At 43.2% G+C, this 17,529-nt stretch overlaps 2 protein-coding genes and 1 pseudogene across 2 annotated transcripts in view; 1 reads left to right on the plus strand and 2 right to left on the minus strand.

Annotated features, from left to right (window-relative positions):
• The window catches only part of LOC148699506 (uncharacterized), a 28,044-nt gene extending 16,917 nt beyond the window's left edge, over window positions 1-11,127 (plus strand). The window contains exon 2 of the mRNA XM_088714092.2: window positions 117-11,127. Coding sequence (XP_088570218.2) covers window positions 2,916-8,309 — 5,394 coding nt within the window. The 5' untranslated portion in view covers window positions 117-2,915 and the 3' untranslated portion in view covers window positions 8,310-11,127. The remainder of the gene's footprint in view (window positions 1-116) is intronic.
• Window positions 3,447-3,544, minus strand: LOC148699507 (small nucleolar RNA R71; annotated as a pseudogene).
• A 2,641-nt stretch (window positions 11,128-13,768) lies between the features above and the next one.
• On the minus strand, window positions 13,769-15,477 carry LOC113463624 (uncharacterized). The gene is made up of 4 exons (XM_088714093.2): window positions 14,869-15,477; window positions 14,490-14,719; window positions 14,229-14,330; window positions 13,769-14,073 (listed from the first exon to the last, which is right to left on the minus strand). The coding sequence occupies exons 1-4, from the start codon at window positions 15,014-15,016 to the stop codon at window positions 13,867-13,869; spliced, it is 687 nt and encodes a 228-aa protein (XP_088570219.1). The 5' UTR covers window positions 15,017-15,477; the 3' UTR covers window positions 13,769-13,866.
• Window positions 15,478-17,529: the final 2,052 nt, after the last annotated feature.

Below are 17,529 nucleotides of genomic sequence, written 5' to 3' on the forward strand. Positions count from 1 at the left end.
GGCCGGGTCGATGATGAGAGCACAAAAGTGCGATCTACACATCACTTAAATTAGCATTATTGCTAACAAATAATGATAACAGTGCTGCATTAATATTTTATTTTTGTTGGGTGCAGGTGATCGTAAATCAAAGTTAGAATGCGCATTGGGTCCAAAAACCATGCAGTCAACTGCATGGTTCAACCCTAGTTACACACTAGAAGGAGCCTAAGTTCAGTCAGCCAATCCACTGCAACCAATTCCCAGAAGCCCATGCATCTCAGCCCGGCAACTCATCATCTTCATCGTTCACTTTCCAGCGCATCCATCTCATCCTCCCACGTGAATCTCCAGCATCTCGGTTCCAATCCTCTTGGCCGTCCGTGAAGCATCATCCATTCGCGTCCCAGCTCCAGCTCCCATCCCGTGTTCGTGCGATCATTCCTTCCAAGCTCCCAGCTCCGTCCGAATCTCAGTCCTGAGATCCCAAGCTTCTGTTATCAGCTCCCACTGTCCGAGCTTCCTGCATCCAGCGCGTGTGATCAGCTCCCGACCGTCCGTGCCTCAATCCCCTCAGATCTCTTCCGTCTTCCTCGCAGCATCACGACAGCGCCAGCAGTCCGTCTTCTCCGCTTGTGAAGCCATCTTGCACCCGAGTTCCAGCCACATCAGCTTCTTAGACCCCGTCCGCAACCTCCCGCGAAGCTTCTCCCAGATTCCGCGTCATCCGCAGGCGTCCGTGAGCCAACATCCGCAACCCACCAGCGCAGCTTCCGGTCCGTGATTCCAGCTTCCGTCTTCATCGCAGGCCACGTCCGTCCCGTCCGCTTCTTCCGCGAGCCCTTCTACCAGCTTCCCATGCGTCCGACTGATCAGCTCCCATCCAAGGCACTGGGATCGTTCCATGCTTCCGCCTCTCCCGAATTCGCAATCACCCGAGCCCCATATCCCGCAATTACAGCCTCTCCGCGTCCGAGATACTCGGCAGCCAGCACGAGAGGAGCATCCCGTGTGATCAGGGAGTCCATCGAGAAGTATAAAGGAAGCTCTTTTCGGAAACAGGGGGGCTGGCATTCATTCAAAAACAGAGCCCCTATTGAAAAAAAAAAAGAGAGGAAACAGGGCATGTCCTGTTTCCGAAAATAAAAAGAAAAAAAAAAGAGTGAAGGAAGAGGAACAGGGGAGATTTCTTTTATTTTAATGGAAGGCTAAAGTCCTAGGAAGGGTGATGGAGGAACCTTTGATGTATTTGCTCTTTGAAGTAAACTCTAAACCTTTGCTTTCAATGATTTATATTTATTGATATGTTCTTGATCCATGCGTAGTTATTTCATAGATAGATCTTTAATGGATTATGATTATTGATATATGGATTGCTTTAGTATTTGATTCGTCGTAGACGTAGAAAGCACGATGAATGCTTAGAAATTGAGTTCATATGTTCATGAAACATATACCATGATTAGATCTATCCTACATTTAATCTTTAATCAAGAATCATAGAGTTTATTCCTTGGATGCAATATCATCAAGGGGGAATCCAGATCCCTACCATTTTTTTTCATTGAATTGTGTTTATTATTCTCTGCATTTAATTTCTAAAAATCAAAACATCATTTTAATCCACAAATTTATTTAATTAATTAATCTAAAAATTACGCTAATAATCTATAAATTTCGTTCCCTGAGGATTCGACCTCGGACTTCCGAGATTTTACTACTTGTGCGATTCTCCTGCACTTGGGAGAACAATTTTATTTTTGCACCAAGTTTTTGGCGCTGTTGCCGGGGAACGACTGATTTATTAGTATAATTTTTAGATTTAATTAGTACTTTAGTAGTTAGTCTTTTTGTTTCGAAAAAAAAAAAATCTTTATTGCTGTTTTTTTATTCCCTGCACAGTCTGCATCAAACTCTGATATCTGAGTAATCCACCGTCTGATTGCACTCAAATTTCGTCGACTGCTGTAGGACACATGTTTCTTTCATCTGAACGGTCTAATTGATATTCTGATACTTTTACGACCATTATATTAATACGAAACTTTACTGCTTTCTGTTTTGAATTTTCTGCACTTAATTATTTTAGAATCAGAATTTTATTGTTATCATATCTCATTAACCCTTGTTGCTAATTAAAAATTAAATTAAAAAAAATAGAAAACCTAAAATTTTAAATTCAAATTTCAGAATTCAAGTTTCAAACTTCAACTCATAAAATTTTAAAAAAAAATAAAAATAATTTGCTTGATCACTTATTCAATGAAATTTAATGTCATGTCATAAAACATTAAAAAAAAAATCTCTTGATTGTTGCATATAGTATAAGGCATCAGCATAAAATATTCTAAGGGCTGAACCCATTTAAAAAGATAAGGTCGGGATTTCATCACTCGTCCTTAGCCCAAAAATCACCCCATTGCATAAATATCCTAAGCTTAAGTAAAATCAACTAGACATTGGCCCCTAAGGACATTCGAGCTCAATAGGATGAAGACCACCGAAAGTTGCACCAATTTCGCTCTGTGGCTTAGTTGATGTCTAGGCAAGCTTTGTCCCTATAAGGGAGACAGTTCATCTGTTCGAGGCAAGTGGGTTTTAAGTGGGACCTTTGCGAACGCATCGTGACCCCTCCACTTATCTGGGAGCTTACCTGGTCAACTCAGTTCATTAGACCGGATTGGAGGCTTAGGTGCCCTCTTCAAACCAGTTAGGAGCTGTCTAGAAATTTAGGAAAAACATTAGAAATTGAGGTGTAATGTTTAGTTGCATGTTTGATTGTGAATAGATTTTTATTTTAGGGTGTAGTTTTAGGGTATCTTTAGTTGGTACTTACATTTATATTTATTTTTTTTTAAAAAAAACATAAAAAAAATATAAAAAAAATTATTAAATTTACAAAAAAAAATATAAAAAAAAATTTAATCAAATTTTGTATGCTAAGTTGGAATAGGGACGACACCGGTCGATTAAGTCGTACAACTTTAGATCATCCCTTAGGACACATCCTTGAAATTCCTTCGCAGTATCTCACACCTTGTGAGATGGCAAATTTTTCTGATGATGTAGGAAGTCACCATGGTGATGAAGGTAGACCCCCAGTTATGACACTTCGACAATATTTACATCCCACTAGGACTAGTCAACCTTCATGTATGATTATTTCTGAAAACGTAGGACACTTTGAAATCAAACCAGGAGTAATTCAATTGCTGCCCAAGTATCATGGAATGGAATCCGAGAACCCTTATCTTCACCTTAAGGATTTTGAGGAAATTAGCATCACATTTAGAGTGCCAAATGTATCGGAAGATGTCCTTAAATTAACCTTGTTTCCTTTTTCTTTGAAGGATAAAGCCAAAACATGGCTGAACTCCTTGAGACCAAAATCGTTAGGAACATGGCATGATATGCAAAGAGAATTCTTAAAAAAGTTCTTTCCCGCACAAAGGACTAATTTTTTGAAAAGGCACATTAGTAATTTCCAACAAAAAGACCATGAAACATTTTATGAATGCTGGGAGAGATTTAAAGATTTGCTACTCTCTTGTCCTCATCATGGGTTTGAAACATGGAGAACCATTAGTTTCTTTTACGAGGGATTGTCTCCACAGTTGAAACAATTTATAGAGACTATGTGCAATTGTCTATTTCTGGAAAAGCAACCCGATGAGGCATGGGACTATTTAGACTCTCTCGCAGAGACTGCACAATTATGGGATACAGGGGATAGAGTGAATAAACCTTTGCCTAAGACTACTAGCATTCCACACGGGGGCCTTTACAACCTTAATACTCAGGATGATATTCAAGCTAAAATGGCAGCCCTTACTAGGAAGGTAGAGGAAATTGAACTTAGAAGGATTGAACCCGTCAAGACCGTAGAACATAACAGCGAGTGTTGTAGGATTTGCGAGATGCCTGGCCATCTCATCACTGATTGCCCCACAATACCCGCATTCAAGGAAGTCTTGCACGATCAGGCCAATGTTATGAATACCTATCAAAAATCTTTCAATAATCCTTTTTCGGGTACTTACAACCCTGGATGGAAGAACCATCCAAATTTCAGGTGGAGAAATGACCAACCTCAACAAGTATATAACCCAACTCCTCCACCTCCGCACCCTCATTATGCACATGCACCCCCTCAAAAATCCAGTCTCAAAGAAACTTTGCAATCTTTCATGCAAGGTCAAGCCAAAATCAATGATGAATTAAGAAATCAACTGACAACGCTGACCACTGCTTTAAGTGCTCAAGAGAAAGGCAAGCTACCAGCTCAACCACAACCTAATCCTCAAGTCTATGGCGGTAGCAATGCATCATCTTCAACTTTGCATAAAGAACAAGCAAAGAGTATAATAACTTTGCGAAGTGGAAAGGTTATTGACCGACCAATCCCAGAACAAACACAAGTCATACCTGATTCTGACCCTCCCAAGACAAAAGAAAAGGATAATGAAGAAACTGAAACACCAATATCTACTGAAAAAATTGAATGTCCTTTTCCTGCACCATTTCCACAAAGATTAAAGCCCTTGCAAAAGCTTGAACCAAACTCTGAAATTCTTGAGCTTTTTAAACAAGTAAAAATCAATGTACCTCTTCTTGATGCAATAAAACAAGTGCCTTCCTATGCAAAATTTTTAAAAGATTTGTGCACTGTCAAGCGTCGTTTAAATGTCAAGAAGAAGGCATTTCTGGCTGAAAATGTGAGTGCAATTTTACAGCATAACATTCTTCCTAAATATAAGGATCCAGGTTGCCCAACTATCTCGTGCATCATTGGCAATTTTAGGATTGAGCGAGCATTGCTAGATTTAGGAGCGAGTGTGAACTTGTTGCCATATACGGTATATGAGCAACTCGGTTTGGGTGAGTTGAAGCCAACAACTGTGACCTTACAATTAGCTGACAGGTCAGTGAAGGTTCCTAGAGGGATTATTGAAGATGTGTTGGTCCAAGTAGACAAGTTCTATTTTCCTGTTGATTTTATCGTACTGGACACACATCCGGCTTCCAATTCACCATCTCAGATTCCGGTCATCTTAGGACGTCCATTCCTTGCAACTTCTAATGCATTGATCAATTGTAGGAATGGTGTCATGAAGCTTTCTTTTGGCAATATGACCTTGGAACTGAACGTCTTTAGTATAGGTAAACAACCCAGTGATCATGAAGAAAGTAAAGAAGTTGAATGGGTTGAAACCATTGTGGAAGAATATTTGTTAAAAGAAACATTTACTGAATCGGCCGACAATGGTTTGATAGATTGGTGTTCTGAAGGTACTGCTAATGATGTGGTCCCACCTGGGTTAGATAATTCGGATGTTATGATGGTCGATGGGTGGAGACCGAGAATAGAGGAATTTGAACAGTTGCCACCTCTAAAAGCAAAGATAGTACCATCCCATGAACAAACACCTAAGCTCGAGTTGAAACCTTTACCGAAGGAACTCAAGTATGCCTTTCTTGGATCCGAGGACACATTTCCTATAATCATCTCATCTGATCTGGATCATGCCCAAGAAAGAAAATTACTTGGTGTTCTAAAGAATCATAAAGGAGCTTTAGGATGGTCTATTGCCGATTTGAAGGGGATTAGCCCTTTAATTTGCATGCACCGGATATATTTGGAGGATAATGCCAAAACCACAAGGCAAATGCAACGCAGGTTGAATCCTACGATGAGAGATGTGGTTAAAGCGGAAGTCCTCAAGTTGCTTGACGTGGATATTATTTACCCAATTTTCGATAGCAAGTGGGTAAGTCCTACTCAAGTCGTGCCCAAAAAAGCAGGTCTGACGGTAGTCAAAAATGAGCAGGGTGAGTTAGTCCCGACTCGTGTCCCCACGAGTTGGCGCATGTGTGTTGACTATCGAAAATTGAATTTGGTCACTAGGAAAGATCACTTTCCCTTACCCTTCCTAGACCAAGTTTTGGAAAGAGTTGCAGGACATAATTTTTATTATTTTCTCGATGGCTATTCCGGATACTACCAAATCGAGATTTCACCAGAAGATCAAGAGAAGACTACTTTCACTTGTCCTTTTGGTACATTCGCTTTCCGTCGGATGCCGTTCGGGTTATGTAATGCACCTGCAACATTTCAAAGATGCATGCTCAGTATTTTTGAAGACATGAACGAGAAGTTTTTGGAAGTGTTCATGGATGATTTTTCTGTTTTTGGCGATTCTTTTGATGATTGTTTACTACATTTACAAGCTGTCTTAGCTCGGTGTATAGAAAAGAACCTGATACTGAATTGGGAGAAATGCCACTTCATGGTGCCAAAGGGAATTGTCCTAGTACATATTGTTTTATCGAAGGGCATGGAAGTTGATAGAGCTAAGATTGACTTAATCGCCAAGCTACCTGCACCCAAAATGGTTAGAGATGTTAGATCATTTTTGGGTCATGCCGGATTTTATAGGAGGTTCATCAAGAACTTTAGTGTCATAGCTCGACCATTATGTAACCTCCTATCCCTTGATACACCGTTCAATTGGACCGAAACCTGCCAAGAGGCATTCGAAAAGTTGAAGTCTATGCTTAGCACTGCACCCATCGTGCGACCACCTGATTGGTCATTACCTTTTGAGATCATGTGCGATGCTAGTGACTATGCGATAGGAGCTGTCCTAGGACAACGCAAGGATAATAAGCCATATGTCATCTACTATGCAAGCAAAACCTTAAATGATGCTCAAATGAATTACACCACCACCGAGAAGGAATTGCTTGCAGTAGTATTTGCATTAGACAAATTTCGCTCTTATATCCTTGGTGCTCCTATTGTTATCTTTACAGATCATGCAGCGCTAAAATATTTATTGGATAAGAAAGAGGCCAAACCACGCTTAATACGATGGATACTTCTACTCCAAGAATTTGACATCACTATCAAAGATAAAAAGGGAGTAGAGAATGTGGTTGCTGACCATTTATCATGGCTAGTTGTTCATGATTTGGTGCCACAGTTGCCCATCAAGGACTCGTTCCCTGAAGAGCAATTGTTTACACTTTCTACTATGCCATGGTTTGCTGATATTGTAAACTTTCTTGTCACGAACCGGATGCCGGAGCATTGGGGATGGAATGATAAGAATAATTTCTTACGTGAAGTAAGAAGTTATTATTATGATGCCCCCTATTTGTTCAAGTATTGCAATAATCAAATCTTTAGAAGATGCATTCCAGATCATGAGATACAAAGTGTACTCTCTTTTTGTCATGCCAGTGCTTGCGGAGGACACTTTGCATCTAAGAAAACAGTAGCTAAGGTGTTACAATGTGGTTTTTATTGGCCTACACTATTTAAAGATGCCCACGAGTTCTGTAGGACATGTGACCCATGTCAGCGTGTTGGAAGTCTAACTCGTAGGCAAATGATGCCTCTTCAGCCCATTACTGCTATTGAAATTTTTGACATGTGGGGTATTGATTTCATGGGTCCATTTCCACCATCTTTTGGCCATGAGTATATTTTAGTTGGTGTTGAGTATGTGTCAAAATGGGTAGAAGCTGTTGCTTGTAGAACTAATGATCACAAACCTGTTTTGAAATTCCTAAAAGAAAATATTTTTTCACGATTTGGGATGCCCAAGGTTATAATTAGTGATGGGGGAAAACATTTCTGTAATAAGCCTTTTGAGATCCTATTGCAAAAGTACAGTATCACTCATAGAATTACAACTCCTTATCACCCGCAGACTAGTGGCCAAGTAGAGTTAGCCAATCAGAAAATTAAACGAATTTTAGAGAAAACGGTGAATCCATCACGCAAAGACTGGCCTTTAAAACTTTCTGACGCATTGTGGGCTTACCGTACTACTTATAAAACTATTCTTGGTATGTCCCCGTATCGGCTAGTCTATGGAAAAGCATGTCATCTACCTGTTGAATTAGAGCATAAATCATATTGGGCCATTAGAAAATTGAACTTTGAATTGTCAGATGCTGGTTTAATTCGAAAATTACAATTAAGTGAGTTGAATGAAATTCGTCGGGATGCGTATGACAATGCTAGACTTTGTAAAGAACGAATGAAAATTAGGCATGATAAATCAATTCTAAGAAAATCTTTTGAACCTGCACAAAAAGTTCTTTTGTATGACTCTCGCTTACATCTGTTTCCTGGAAAGTTACGATCAAGATGGACAGGTCCTTTCATTGTAAAAACTGTTTTTCCACACGGGGCAGTTGAAATTGAGAATCCACAGGATGGTCAAATTTTTAAGGTAAATGGACACAGATTAAAACCTTTTCTTGAGAATTTTGCAGATGAAGAGGACTCCTTTCCCTTGGAGGAGCCTTCTTATGACTAAGCATGACGGCCAAGGTATGTGTATATTAGTTAGAATTATATTTTTTTTCTTTTATTTTTTTTATTTTGTAGGTCTTCTTTTCTGGAAATCAACAGCTCAAGGTATTCTTCTTCTCTCTAATATTCTTTTCTCTATTGTTTCTCACATATAGCTTTCTTGCATCTTTTACATTGAGGACAATGTAATGTTTAAGTTGGGGGGAGGAAAATATTTTGATAAAAAAAAAAAAAAAACTTGTTTTTGCATTTGATTTATTCTATTACTTTGTTTTCTGAGCAAATGCACATGTATTTTCATATTAAGTGTGTACAACTATTAAGGCAAGGAACACATGCATACTATGACTGATCAGAGACCTATTATTAGATCCCCACACGTGTACTTAATGACAATAGGAAGGCCTCAGGAGTTCATATTTGTTAACTGCATTTTTGTTAGCCTTATCCATAAAAGAAGTATGAGTATCCTTGTTCGTACCATAAGGTTCAGGATTTGGTTTTCACATAAAGATAGAGGTTGAATATCCCGACTAGATTACTTAGGTGCCTTATGATCCGACTTTGGTTGACCTATAGTCACGATGCAGTCACATATATAATAAAAATATTTATATGGTTCAGTCTATCATTTCTTTTCTTGCATAATTATTATTCAAAAAAAATAATAATAATAATACTTATGATGACAAGTCTGGCCTCGTGGCGTAGTCTGGTTCGAGTAATTAAGTCCGAGGGGTGTTTCACCTAATGTCTTGAGCCAACTGGATCGGGGGTCATTGACTGAAAGCTCGCTACATGGACCTTACTAGAGCCTAATGGGGTTGGATAGCTGTAGTTGTCATGTGTATTGGAAAAAAAAAATGAAATAAAAATAAGCATGAATGAGTTGGTTAGGCTGAACCTAGTGGCATGTGGTAATGGCTGGTTTGACTCCATTGTATTGGACCTCTGTGTACCCGGGTTGTTTAGTTGAGATTGATAGCTCTTTCTTTACATGCGAACCATTCTTGACAAATTTAGACAACATGTGATATTCTGAAAATTTGATGGATCAGGTTCTAATAAAGTGTAGAAAACATTTGTGGATTTGAGTAGTGCACCTAAAACTCAGGCGGTGCTCTGTTGTGGTGGAGGTATTAGTACTCTGAGAAAGTCATATGATTTGATGCACACTACACTTTTATATTCCTTGCTTTGACGGTTGCCATACTTGAAAATATATGTCAATTAATTACATGTGTATTAGTTTAGGGTTTATTTTTATTAGAATCTCATGTCATATAATTCATGATGTTTGTGGGTAACATCCCTGAAAACCCTCACGAGACAACACTCGTCCACTAGGGTAACCTAGGGGTTTAACGGCTTGTTGCACGTGCTAAGTGCAATCGTGATTCCTACGAAAGTGAGTACTTATTTTAATTTTATGCAATTAGTTCTAATAAAATATCAAAGGTTAAACCACATCTTTTGTACTCTCATTTTATTATTTACTCGTTAATTGCTAGAGACTAGCAATAAGCTAGTTGGGGGGTGTGATGAGAGCACAAAAGTGCGATCTACACATCACTTAAATTAGCATTATTGCTAACAAATAATGATAACAGTGCTGCATTAATATTTTATTTTTGTTGGGTGCAGGTGATCGTAAATCAAAGTTAGAATGCACATTGGGTCCAAAAACCATGCAGTCAACTGCATGGTTCAACCCTAGTTATACACTAGAAGGAGCCTAAGTTCAGCCAGCCAATCCACTGCAACCAATTCCCAGAAGCCCATGCATCTCAGCCCGATGGAGCCCACGTGCAACTCATCATCTTCATCGTTCACTTTCCAGCGCATCCATCTCATCCTCCCACGTGAATCTCCAGCATCTCGGTTCCAATCCTCTTGGCCGTCCGTGAAGCATCATCCATTCGCGTCCCAGCTCCAGCTCCCATCCCGTGTTCGTGCGATCATTCCTTCCAAGCTCCCAGCTCCGTCCGAATCTCAGTCCTGAGATCCCAAGCTTCTGTTATCAGCTCCCACTGTCCGAGCTTCCTGCATCCAGCGCGTGTGATCAGCTCCCGACCGTCCGTGCCTCAACCCCCTCAGATCTCTTCCGTCTTCCTCGCAGCATCACGACAGCGCCAGCAGTCCGTCTTCTCCGCTTGTGAAGCCATCTTGCACCCGAGTTCCAGCCACATCAGCTTCTTAGACCCCGTCCGCAACCTCCCGCGAAGCTTCTCCCAGCTTCCGCGTCATCCGCAGGCGTCCGTGAGCCAACGTCCGCAACCCACCAGCGCAGCTTCCGGTCCGTGATTCCAGCTTCCGTCTTCATCGCAGGCCACGTCCGTCCCGTCCGCTTCTTCCGCGAGCCCTTCTACCAGCTTCCCACGCGTCCGACTGATCAGCTCCCATCCAAGGCACTGGGATTGTTCCATGCTTCCGCCTCTCCCGGATTCGCAATCACCCGAGCCCCATATCCCGCAATTACAGCCTCTCCGCGTCCGAGATACTCGGCAGCCAGCACGAGAGGAGCATCCCGTGTGATCAGGGAGTCCATCGAGAGGTATAAAGGAAGCTCTTTTCGGAAACAGGGGGGCTGGCATTCATTCAAAAACAGAGCCCCTATTGAAAAAAAAAAGAGAGGAAACAGGGCATGTCCTGTTTCCGAAAATAAAAAGAAAAAAAAAAGAGTGAAGGAAGAGGAACAGGGGAGATTTCTTTTATTTTAATGGAAGGCTAAAGTCCTAGGAAGGGTGATGGAGGAACCTTTGATGTATTTGCTCTTTGAAGTAAACTCTAAACCTTTGCTTTCAATGATTTATATTTATTGATATGTTCTTGATCCATGCGTAGTTATTTCATAGATAGATCTTTAATGGATTATGATTATTGATATATGGATTGTTTTAGTATTTGATTCGTCGTAGACGTAGAAAGCACGATGAATGCTTAGAAATTGAGTTCATATGTTCATGAAACATATACCATGATTAGATCTATCCTACATTTAATCTTTAATCAAGAATCATAGAGTTTATTCCTTGGATGCAATATCATCAAGGGGGAATCCAGATCCCTACCATTTTTTTTCATTGAATTGTGTTTATTATTCTCTGCATTTAATTTCTAAAAATCAAAACATCATTTTAATCCACAAATTTATTTAATTAATTAATCTGAAAATTACGCTAATAATCTATAAATTTCGTTCCCTGAGGATTCGACCTCGGACTCCCGAGATTTTACTACTTGTGCGATTCTCCTGCACTTGGGAGAACAATTTTATTTTTGCACCAGTCGAGGAAGACCCGGGTCCCTTGTCGGAGTCGATTGTCTCCCCCAACCCCGGCGGACGGTCCTCTCGTGGGGCTCGCCTCCGAGTGGCCACCATCCAAGGGCCATAGACCGGCCCTTGGTTCTCCTCCTCAGTTGCTGGAGGAGGCTGAGCATGCCCCGATTCGCCCACCGGGTCCGCCGCCCCCGAGGGAGGTCCCCCCGCAGCTTGGCCATTCGCCGGAAAGCGACAGGCGGCGTCGCCATGACCCAATCGCCCACAGCGGTGGCAGACCGCCGGCAGGTTCTCGAATACGAAAGGCTGCCAGCGCACTTTCGTTAAACCTTGGATCAGTACCCCCGGTAACAGGGGCGCCGTGGTGTCAACCGCGACTTTCACCCGGGCAAATCCCATCGCCCCCTGCTGCTCGGTGACGCCGTCCACCGCGATCGGTTGTCCCGCCCTGGCAGCAATATGGAGTATGGTCGAAGGCGACCAATACTCCGGCGGTAGTCGGGGCAGACGGAGCCACACCAACGCCGTCTTCACCGCCGCATCCTCGGGTTCGAAATCCGGGACCCAAGGGCTCATGGCGAGGAGCTGCCCTGCCACCACCCACGGGCCCTCACTCAGGGCCCGGTCCCGGTCCTCCGTCGACTGGAAACGGAGGGCAAGGTAGTCGCCCGCGAGCGGGACGGCCACCACGTCCTTAAGCTTTGCTCGGGCGGCCACATCTTTGGCCACCCACTCCGCCGGGATGCGGCGGCCAAAGCTGCGAGCCACCAAAGCTCGCCCTTCCCACTTCTGTCGGGCCACCGCGATCGGCTCCTCCGGTAGCCGGAGGACATCCAGAAAGCGACGGCTCAGCCGTTCGACTTCCGCGGCCGTAGGCCACTGAGTGACCCACGGCCCCGGCCGCGACCAAGCATCGCGCCCCGTTTCAGAATGCTTACCCGGTCCTCTCGCCGTTCCCTCCGTCGTCTTCCCCATCGGAGCTTTGCCCATCGGAGCCTTCCCTTTGCGGTCCATGGCACCTGAAAGAAGAAGGGTTAGCCTAACAGAGAAGAACCTGGGTCAGGGTTGCCCCGCCGGTCCGACCGACCGACAAGGTCCCGCCTGCTGACGGGAGCCCCGATGCCCTCGCCGGTTGGAGCACCCCCGCTTCAAGACTCCCCCCCCCCCCCCCCCCCCCCCACTGTCACCTAGCTGCCCGATCCGGTTGCCGGGTGTCAGGAGCACTTGCAGGGCAGAGTCGTCGCGGGTTCCACACCACCAGACCACCACGCCGGATGCCACGAGATCGTCGCCGACTGGATTCCACACCACCAAACCACCACGCCGGATGCCGAGAGATCGTCGCCGACTAGCCGTTGGGCTCTCACTCTACGCCGGAGCTTCTCGCTCTAACTAGCCGTTGGGTCCATTCTTGGAACCTGCTTTTTCTCACCTCCCCCGATTCTCTCCATAGCTATTTCCCCTGTTGTACTTAACCAAACAATGAATTGACTGTTTGTCCCAAAGGTAGATCCAGACTAGCTTTTTGTCACAACATATTCTGTATTGCTTATGATCTCTCAGAGATCCATTGATTCTGAATGGCCTGACACTTTTTCCAAAAATCCTCTCGACCTGCAAACATCTTGCAAAACGAAGCCCCTAAACAAGTGCATAGGAACTCTACCAAAGAAACAAGGGCATTCACCCACTACACCACAAAGCCATGAATGGGTGATTCTGAATGGCTGTATCGTAGTTGTTATAATTGTAGCATAATTGTGGTTCTAGTGAATAATGATCACCCACTACGGCACAAAGCCATGAATTCTGGTTGAAAAAGGTAGAGTTTCATGTTATTACCCAGTTTGTAACTTTAACATGGTGTAATCAATTGAATAATATGCATAAAAAATTAGTTACCATCAGAGCAAAAAGATGATTCCCGTCCCTAGGCCCCTTGATGACAAAAATGACAATGAATTTATGATGGCAAATTGAAGCTCCATGCTTTTCCTATTTCATATCCATTTCCCTCTGCGAGATGATTTGAGCTTGATAGCAAGTTGAAGTGCAGCTAATTGTCCACCATCAATGCTGTCAAAATCTTGAGTTTTACTTAAAGCGAATGACCAATATTTTCATTAGTGGCAGAGGATTGGGCAGACTGGAGGGAAGAGGTACATATAACACCCAACATGGAATAGAAAGCAAACTTATTCTTAGAAAACTCACGTTCTTACAGATAAAGTAACTCTGAACAAACCAGACTAATAGTGCAGAAATTTAAAGACCCTTTCTATCAAAAAGTAGGCATATCCATGTCGTTGAATTCCAGAGGAGACGCTTCGTACTCCACACCCAAATAAGCGGCTACGTCCTTCAGGATGTCGATGTCAGGAGAATTTGGATAATTTAGAGGCCATTGGTTTGTTGCATCCGAAGTGCTAGCCTGATCTATCTCGTTCTCTTGGTTCCCTGCTGTCATACCGATTATACAGGGGGCTTTCTGCACTCATGAACAGAAAAGAATGGGACAAAAATCAAAGAGAAAATATGATTAATCGTAGATTATAATTATCTATAGATAGAGCTTTATAGGTTCATTTCATGTAACTAATAAAGGCATTTAGCTTTGTAAGTTTGGTTAATGGGGTAACGTACACCATAGCTTCTATCGTCGGCTGGAGGCAGTGGGTTAGGGATGGCCACACATATCTCGTTCCTTTGGTTCCGTGCTGTCATACAAATTACACAGAGGGCTTTCTGCAGTCGTGAACAGAAAAGAATGGGACAAAAATCAAAGAGAAAATATGATCAATCATCGATTATAATTATCTATAGATAGAGCTTTATAGGTTCTGTTCATGTAACTAATAAAGACATTTAGCTGTGTATGTTTGGTTCATGGGGTAACATACTTACAAGAGTATCAGAAGAAAGAGTGTATTCTGTCATAATCCATTTCGTCGAGGTCAAGTTCGAGCGATTTGGTCCAGAATGGAATATGAAAATTTGCTTATCCCCAATGACGGTCCCGCCATACTCGAGAATGGGCCTTCTTTCCTTATTTATCCAATAGCCGCTGCCATCGTGAGTACGCCGATTTTGAGGATACAGGTTTGCGTAGTAGCACGAGCCATCCCTATTGACGTCTGCAAGCCATTGTCATATCAAGCTGGTTAACAGACATACATAAAGAGTTATTCTAAAACCAATCTATACTTTGTGATGATTGATGCATGAATAAATTGATTGAATGAATGAAAGAATGGACAGAAAGGTAGTGCATGAGGGAACAAACTTGGGAGTTGGTCAGGCCGGCGACTGTATGGGTCAATTGTCCAATGGATGAATCCAGAAGAGGGATGTGTGCGTCCATGGACGTGGTCCTGCAGGATCTCCACCAGTTCTTGATCACCGAGCACCACGCGCTGACCAGGGGCCGCCATGGTAGATTCTTCCGAAACTCCCAAAGCTCTTGTTGGGAACGAGGCTGGATCGGAAAAGCTCTGAGATGCGATCGATTGGAGAAGTTGGTTGGGGATTTATAGCTGCTGTGAGCGCAAGGACCTCCCCATTCCTTGTGGCCGTGGAGTGAGAAATACTGGCTTCCGTTCTCCCCATGGTGATGGAAGGGGAGGTGGCCCACTCACAGAGGTGATCACATTTCGGTTTCCCTCTCAAACTCCTCTGGAGCACTGAAGCGTAGCCCAGCTCCATGGGGAGAAGGGTGCTGCTCCCCCCTTCTGGGGAGAATTTTTTTTTTTTTTTGACTTTATTTTCGAGAAGGGAGGATTGAAGGCCGACCCAGTCAAGTTCTCCCCTGTAGAGCCAGCCAAATCCCGGACTTGCCCACGCTCTCCCCATATGTCGCTCCACTTCATGGGGTACAATATTCAAGCAGCGGACCACCACTTCCCTCAATCCCTCTCCCCTGGAGCGAGACCAAGACCAGCACAGCGATCCTCTCCCCAGTCCCCAAGCAGCCGAGACCGAGCGGGCCAACGCTCTCACCACCTTCACCTCCCTCCCGGACCATGGCGACATCGCTATTCTTCTCTCCTCCTCCCCAAAGGAGGAGGTCGTTTCCCTCTCCTAAGCCCATTCCCTGCCCAAGGGGAGATAGTGGAAGGCCACATCGCTATCCTTTTCCTCTCCCGTTCTCCCATCTCCCCTGTCCATGGGGAGCTCGGTGAGGAAGAAGGCCCATGTGGGCCGAACGGGGCCAAGCTTGGGCCCGATTCACTGTAGGCCCAACTTGGGCCCAGTTGAAACCCGAACCCAAAATCTGGAATCGAAACCGGAAACCCGGAATCCGGAACCCAGTTTAGACTCGAAACCCGAAATCCAGTTCAGACCCGAAACCCGGAACCCGAAATCCGAACCCATTTGGCCAATAAATGGAATTTTGCAGTTAAGCCCTTGACAGTGTATTATTTCACAAAAGAACCTTCTACAATTATGTTTGATACGAGAAATACGACAGCGCTCCCACTAACCCTTTTGTAAACACATGGTTCCTCTTCGTTTTTGATGAAATCAAACGTTTTGATTGCATCATCGAAACGAGTGTTCCAACTCCGAGATACTTGCTTTAGTCCATAGATGGACCTTTGCAGCTTGCAGACCTTGTGATCTCCATCACTGGAAGTGAAACCCAAAGGCTGTTCCATATAGATGTCTTCATCAAGATATCCATTCAGGAAAGCTGTTTTCACATTCATCTGCCAGATTTCATAATCATGAAATGCTGCAATGGCAAGCAATGTTCGGATGGATTTCAGCATGGCTATAGGTGAAAAGGTCTCCTGATAGTCAATGCCCTCGCGCTGACTATACCCTTTCGCCACAAGCTTTGCCTTATAGGTCTCTACCTCTCCATCCGAACCTTTCTTCCTTTTGTAGATCCATTTGCATCCAATAGGTACAATACCTTCTGGTGGATCTACTAAGGTCCAGACTTGGTTGGAATGCATAGAGTCTAACTCTGACTTCATAGCTTCCAACCATTTCTTGGAATCGACATCAGATATCGCCTCGTTGTAGGTTTTGGGATCCTGTATGTGATCCCTATCTCCCACTAGGAACATTTCCTCGGTATCCTCTTCTAGTATACCTAAGTATCTATCGGGAGGATGGGAGACCCTACTAGATCTACGAGGTGGTCGAGGGACATCGTGTACTGGCTCTGTATGAATGGGTTTGATAGGATCCATGACTCATTGCTTTTCAGAGACTTTCTCTTCAAACTCAATTTTCCTCCCACTGCCTCTATCAAGGATAAACTGTTTTTCCAAGAAGATGGCATGACGGCTCACAAACACATTGTGATCCTCTGAGACCGGAAAATTGTATCCTAATGACTCTTTAGGATATCATATAAAACGAGTACTTATGGTCCTAGCCTCTAGTTTGTCCGCCTGTAGTCTCTTGACGTGGGCCGGACATCTCCAAATCTTGAGATGACCAAGACTTGGTTTCTTACCATGCTATATCTCATACGGTGTGGTAGGAAGGGATTTAGAGGGAACTCTATTCAACAAGTAAATAGCTGAAAATAGGGCATCTATCTAAAGAAACAAGGGTAAATCAGTGAAGCTCATCATGGACTGGACCATATCAATAGAGTCCGATTCCTCCTCTCTAACACTCCATTGAGCTGAGGTGTACCAGGAGGAGTCCATTATGAAACTATACTATTCTCCTTGAGATAATCACGGAACTCTCCATTAAGGTATTCACTTCCTCGATCTGATCGAAGAACCTTAATGAGTTTTTGTGCTTATTTTTCTACTTCATATCTAAGCTTTTTGAACCTTTCAAAAGTTTCATATTTGTGTCTCATACACATATCCATACCATGAGTAATCATCGGTAAAATGAAGTAAAAAATTACAACCCCTAGCCTGCACATCGAATGGGCCACACACATCAGTGTGTACTAGGGTAAGTATTTCAGTGG

The sequence above is a fragment of the Phoenix dactylifera genome, chromosome 18 (assembly GCF_051530095.1).
Source record: "Phoenix dactylifera cultivar Ajwa chromosome 18, Ajwa_hap1_PhDact_Kaust_v1.1, whole genome shotgun sequence".
In the NCBI taxonomy this organism is placed as follows: domain Eukaryota; kingdom Viridiplantae; phylum Streptophyta; class Magnoliopsida; order Arecales; family Arecaceae; genus Phoenix; species Phoenix dactylifera.

Bases quoted from the DNA above. Each gene is read 5' to 3' on its own strand.
- LOC113463624 (XM_088714093.2), bottom strand. From the start codon at position 15,016: ATGGCGGCCCCTGGTCAGCGCGTGGTGCTCGGTGATCAAGAACTGGTG. The intron at 14,331-14,489 runs GTAAGTATGTTA...TCACGACTGCAG, and splicing joins CTCTTTCTTCTGATACTCTT to AAAGCCCTCTGTGTAATTTG. The intron at 14,074-14,228 runs GTACGTTACCCC...TCATGAGTGCAG, and splicing joins CCGACGATAGAAGCTATGGT to AAAGCCCCCTGTATAATCGG.